This window comes from Rhincodon typus, unplaced genomic scaffold (assembly GCF_021869965.1).
Source record: "Rhincodon typus isolate 14 unplaced genomic scaffold, sRhiTyp1.1 hic_rhity00006541, whole genome shotgun sequence".
Classification (NCBI taxonomy): Eukaryota; Metazoa; Chordata; class Chondrichthyes; order Orectolobiformes; family Rhincodontidae; genus Rhincodon; species Rhincodon typus.
Window position 1 is genome coordinate 3,644 of NW_025972179.1, and position 6,253 is coordinate 9,896.

General features: G+C 39.8%; 1 protein-coding gene across 1 annotated transcript; it reads right to left on the minus strand.

Moving 5' to 3' along the window:
• Positions 1 to 1,425: 1,425 nt before the first annotated feature.
• Positions 1,426 to 6,152, minus strand: LOC125482162 (BRCA2-interacting transcriptional repressor EMSY-like). Its single transcript, XM_048594164.1, has 2 exons — positions 5,254 to 6,152; positions 1,426 to 1,956 (listed from the first exon to the last, which is right to left on the minus strand). Exons 1-2 carry the CDS (start codon positions 5,305 to 5,307, stop codon positions 1,441 to 1,443), a joined length of 570 nt encoding a protein of 189 aa, XP_048450121.1. The 5' UTR covers positions 5,308 to 6,152; the 3' UTR covers positions 1,426 to 1,440.
• Between the last annotated feature and the right edge of the window lie 101 nt (positions 6,153 to 6,253).

Here is a 6,253-nt window from a genome sequence, read left to right on the forward strand (position 1 = left end):
CCCAAGAAAAGAGAAATTTTCACATTGGTATAGCATGAGACACCTTTGAGATGTCGGTCAAGGCAGAATGTCAAAGCAGACTAGAATCCAGAGGTAAAAGACCAGTTTCCAATCGAATGAACTGCAGCAATTTGCACGCTAAGGGGCAAGATCAAGGGGCATTATTATACTGAGTACTGAAACAAGCTATTCAGCTCAATGGATTGATGTCAATTCTTTTCTGCTCCATATGAGCCTCCTCACACCACTTTCCAACTAATCTGACCAGTTTATCCCTCCATTCCTTTCCTTTTTATCCAGCTTCTCCTTAAATATCTCAATGATATTCACCTACTGGGGAATGCTAGGTGCAAACACGCCATCCAATCTATATTTTGCATATGACAATGGAGCTCTAAACTTATTTAAAAGATGGTCCTTTTAGTTTTGCCTCTAAGTTATTGCACTTTGAAGGATAATACTATCCCAAGTGCACTTCATCTACCGTTGATACCACAATCTTACCCAAGTGGGTCTGGCAATTCTCATGCTGCAACTGAAATTAATAAACATTCCGATATGTTTTAAACAAGAATGAGGGATGAAATGCTGAGCTAATTAATGCAACATGCAAAGACCAAGTGTATTCATCAGCCACAGACTTTGAGGTGGGACAGAGTGACAAAATTTAGAATTGGAACTAAGACGGCAAATGGCAAATCCAGGAGAAATCTCCTTCAAAACAAAGGGTTGCAAATACAAGGTCACAGTAAACAGTCAGAAGGAAGAGAAGTACAACAGAACATCAAAATAAAATGAAGGGGTGTAGCATAAAAAAGTAAGTCTTATCTCTGGCCAACTAAATGGCAGAGTAAACTCGATGTCATACAAACCATTTTGAGAAGGGACCAGCATGTTGATGTTACATGATTAGTGGAAAGTACTGAGAGTAAGTTATTTACAGTGACTTCGAGCAATCAATAATCTAAATGCATTCTAATTTTACAGTGCAATCCTACTCATTCCATCTGTTAAAACATGCTTACCAGAAAATTCTGTACGTAAGAACATGCATTGATCAAGTTACCTAATAAAAGAACTAATGAAACATGTTTAATGTACAAACTGAAGAACTATAATTTGTAACTAAACTTATACGAGTCCAATTCTGTTGATAGTAAGTTAGTAATTTCAGTAGGTTTGCTACACATGGCCTCAGATTCCTGATTTAGAGTGGGAATGGGGAGATCAGTGAAGTTTCCAGCCACTGATCATTATCCACTAGGAAGGAAGGGGCATAAATAGTTGGGTTAGAACAGACAAATACATATTATGAGCATTTATGACAATCAAGTCCAGATCACTTCAGAAAATTCCAGTGAACACATCACTAATCTTTAATATTAATCTCAATCATCAATTCAGTGCAGCACACTGACTATTACTCACGCTAAACTATCTTTAGTACATGGCAATAAGAAAACAAAACCTGTTGAAACTGCTGACAGGTATTATACGCTCCCAGCTATTATGCAATATTGTTACCTGGCCTGGAAGAGGTTGTTCTGATGAGACAGCTTGCTGCTTTATGATGAGCTGGGTCTTATCCGGGTGATGCTGCAGATGTGTGGGGGGTGGCAACTGTGGCTTCTGTTGTGCTTGATGTGTTAGTTTTGGAAGTTGTGGCTGTTGTGCTTTTACTGCGATCACTTGCAGCATGGTTGGTTGTGTCTGGGTTGTTGCTGCAGCAACTTGCTGCAGTGCTGGAGATTTAGTCTGTGTCACCTCCTGTGATTGTTGTAGTTGTTTCGGCTGATGCTGGGAGGAGGATGATGGTACCGAGGTGCTGGATCTGTAGAAGAGGCCTGTTTGTGGATCCAATGTGTCGCCCTCCTCTACTTCACTTTCTTCAGCTTCAGAGTCATCTTGCTTGGCAACAGCACCCTGACCAGTGGCTGCTTGTAATTTTATCGGGATCTGGATGCAGATTTTAGGAATCAAGCAACAAAATTAATGGAAGACATGTGTGAACTCAATAGTTTAAAGTTTTCCAATCTTGTGAGGTAAACCCGATTATATTGGAGGGAAGGTACCATGCACAAAACTTTTGGTGTGATAATAAAAATTTCAACTGTATTGAAATCTCTGAACTCAAAATGTGGGTTCAAGTCCCGCTCCAGGAATTAGGTATATGATCTAGACTAACTCCTAGCCGTGCAGTACTGAAGATAGATGCAAGCTGAAGGTGTGCCATCCTTCAAATGAGACATTTAAATAAAGCCATGTCTGCTCCAAAGAGTTGGGTTGATCTTAAAGATCCCACAGCAATATTTGAAGAACAGTGTCACAGAGATCTACGACACAGGAAAAGATTCTGTGGCCCATCGTGTCAGTGCTGGCCACAAACAACATGACAAGTTACAACATTTCAAGGAGTCTATTTGCACTGATATTTCTGGTATATATAAAAAAGTAACAAGTCATCTTGTAAAAATAAAGTTACAGTTGGTTTTAGACTTGAGTGAGACATCTGTTTTAACCTTTGCGAAATAGGAATTACTGAAATCAACTGTGTCTCAAATGTTTAGTTTAAATTTCATCTTTAATGCTTATTAGCCTCGACAGTAATGTAACGAAACTAACAATTTTAAGTTGCATTATAGTTGTTACAGCAAAGATGCCACTCAAGCCTGTCACGCTGCACCAGCTCCTGAATGAAGAAATCTTCTTGTTCTCTTTGCCTGCCTTCTCCCCATTAACCCTACAGATTCTTCCTTTCCAGATAATATAATTACCTACTAATGCTTCAGCCGACTTCACTACACACTCAGCCAAGCATTCTGGACTTAACTACTCACTGAGTGAAAAACTTTTTTTTTCCATATCATTTTTGCTTAAACCTGTACCCTCATGTTTCTGATCCAGTTCCCACAAACTGGGAACAGTATCTCTCCATTGACTCCGTCTGACCTCATGATTTTGATCTTCTCTCAGCCTCCTTTTATCTATGGAAAAAGAGTCCAAACTTCTCCAACCTATCTTCATAACTGAAGTTCCTCTTATATGGAGCCATTCTTGTGAATCTTTTCTGCATAACATGACAGATTCCCTTCACAGAATGACACTAGTGAACTAACAGGCCTCCAGCAACGTTCATGGTTCTCTGACCTGACACAAGTTCATAAATTCAATTTTACAACTCGCCGTGGTAGAAGTGGTGATTAATCAGGGTGATCAGAGAACACAGAGTGGGTGAAAAGGGGTAGAGGAGAGGGATGATGACTGTGATTTTTACCAAAACAAAAGAAACAAAAAACAAAAAACATTCAGATCTCAGGCTCTGCCCCATTGGAGATACAAAGTTGAACAACTTCGGTTTTCACACAACGTGCTACTTGTAGCATCACCAGACATGCGGAGGACATTTACGGGCAATAAAACCATAGGAAGGGAAAACTGGGGGAAGGAAATAAAGCAAAATAGGAACGTTTGATGTGACAGTAGTGAATGGCGTACCGACAAAGATAATTGCTTAGATTTTCAAAGTAATTTCTTAATAATTTCAAGACAGCAGTTCTTTTAAACAGGCTAACTGGTTTCGGAATCTAAACGGAATCTATGCTTGCTGCCTCATTAAGTTTTATTGATGTTTGAGACAGGATTCACACTATACAAATCAAGCACATTGTCAGTTCAATTAGTAACACAATGTAGTAACACTACATGGATATATGTTTTCATGTACGCTCACATTCCTCCATTACAAACAGTGTTTCACAAAATGTAGACCAATGTCTGTGCATTCTAACCTGTGCAAACAAGTGTATATAAAAGGGCAAGTAAAGCTATGCAACCTTTCAATGTGTATCCAATTCCTAATACTGTGCAGTCTCATTCAATACCCTCCGTAACTTAAGCAAGACAACAAGAAAATTCTGTGATCAATTTCAGGAAAAACCCTGGGAAATTCTGTCTGAATTCTGTATAACCTTGATTAAACAAGTTCCATAAATATGGGAAGTCAAATCAATCCACCAATTTAGCAGGAAACCTTCTGCAAGAAAATGGAGCTACATTTTCCAAATCATTTGTAATGGCATTGGAAGTATGGGTGACTGCTTTGAATCTATTAGCTCAACTGTCCCTTGGTCAATGCACTGTACTTTTCTGCGCTGCCAGCGAAGTCATGAAGAACATATTGAAATACAGCAATAGCCCAACAAGCCAAAACTGCATCTCAAAGGGATTGCTCCCAAAACAGTAATCACACTGTTGCTTCTTAAATTTTCTCAATCAATTTTCTCTCATCGTGCTGTCAAGAACACAAAAATACCAATTGTCCTCTGATGTTTCACCCAAGCAATCAATTATTCTGCCTAAGATTCAATGGTGGGGTCAGGTCTTTGGGCGTACCTCCCCTCATCAATCTTGTTCTCACCTGATATCCACATGTTGACCAGCAATTAGAAGTGGAAATCTAGCTAAATTACCCCTCTGTAACAGGAAATATTTTAGCATTTAACTGTCTTAAGTCTTCAAAGCCAACAACTCCCATGTACCAACTGCTGCAGAAGCTAAAATAACTGCACAGAGGCTGATATCTCGTCAACAAGTCACCCAATTGGAACTAGCTGAATGGGCACCATGGATCAGTTTGGGCTGAAGAGACTGTTTCCATGCTGTATTACTCTGACTCTATTTACACATGCTCAGTATACGGGCTCTGACCAGCCAGCTCAGAGCCAGTCCCTAAAATGAAGGGACTCTGAGACTCCTGTTGATATCTGTCAGCCAGGGCACCCTGATTGGCACAGGTTGACAACCCTATTCAATGATTTCATTCAATAAGATCCACCTGACCCTCATTCTAATCACTAGAGGCTACAAAGAAAGATCACCGGAGCTGATTGTCCAGAGGCCAAGGTGCTCAACTCTCCTGCGAACTGCCCACATCTGTATTTGGCAGCAATTTTTGGTCAACTCCTTGGAGCCTAGGGTAATCCAAAAAGCTGAGACTCAACAATTTAGCATTTCAGCCATCTGTTGATTGTTCTTGCTCCAGGAGCAGTGTCAATAGTACTAGTGGAGGGTGTGAAAGCAGAACACCAAACTCCAGTGCTATTATGGTATTTCGTTATTTACAAACTTCGATCCTCCAGCCAAAGAAGTTGCCTCAGTTATAGGTAACAAGTTCCCTATTTAATAACTTAACTTTCTAGGCAATCTCATTGACAGTACTATTTGTAAAAGGATTGTGCATAGCCAAGTAGTTACCTGCTGAAGAATGTGTGTGACTGTGATCGCCGAGGAAACTGGAACTGATTTCATCGCTGCAGGAGACTGTGCTGTCTGCTGCTGTTGACTGCTTGGTAATAACGATGTCAGTGCTACTTCAGCAGAACAGACGCTTGAACCAGAAACTGCTGGTTTGATACTTTTCCCTGCATTAAAAAGGATTATTAACAGAAATATACACAAGAGTTGAACAATAAAACTATACAGAATAAATAGGGCTGTCAAAGTGAAAGTCCTGGTACTAAAACAAAATTAGTACTTTCATTTCACACCACTCTTCCCTCTCTTTTTGAGGTGAGGAGTCCCTCCCCTTAGCAACATGACATTGCTGGCAGGTTGAATTCACAAATGGGTATGGGGTCAAAAAAGCTTCCAGCTTGCTTCTACTTTTATTATTAAAAAAAAATCACCAGCTTCCATTCATTTTTAAATTAAGTTGACAAAAATGATAACTGCCAAAAGCTAAGGACCACCATACACATTGCCACTCCTAGCATCATTTCCAACATCAGTACCAATCATATGCCTTCAAAACAGGCTTCACATATTACAATTATTTCGTTTCTACATTTCATCAGTTGGCTTCTCAAACAAATGCATTTTGCTGGTTTCCAACTCAAAACTCTTAACTCAGAATTTTCACTTTTAGCCTCTCATATATTTAAGTGGTAATCTGCAGGAATTTAGTACAGAAAGGGTAGTTAACTACAGCATAGGGTGATGCTGGGCATTTGAAATCACGATCTGGTTTTGAACTGAACAATAAGCTGCAGACCAGAAAGACAGGACTCGGAGCATACCAGAATCTGTGTTGTACTGGTTGTTGCAGAGTTAGAAGGACAGAAGAATGCATAGGAAGACCAAGGGACTGTAGTTTCGATAAGACAGAGTTATAGAGGTACACGGCGCAGAAATAGCCCCTTTGGCCTAACTCATCCATACCAAACTGGATTCTTAAAACCAAATTAATCCCATTTCC

Bases quoted from the DNA above. Each gene is read 5' to 3' on its own strand.
- LOC125482162 (XM_048594164.1), bottom strand. From the start codon at position 5,307: ATGAAATCAGTTCCAGTTTCCTCGGCGATCACAGTCACACACATTCTT. The intron at 1,957-5,253 runs GTAACTACTTGG...ATCTGCATCCAG, and splicing joins TCACACACATTCTTCAGCAG to ATCCCGATAAAATTACAAGC.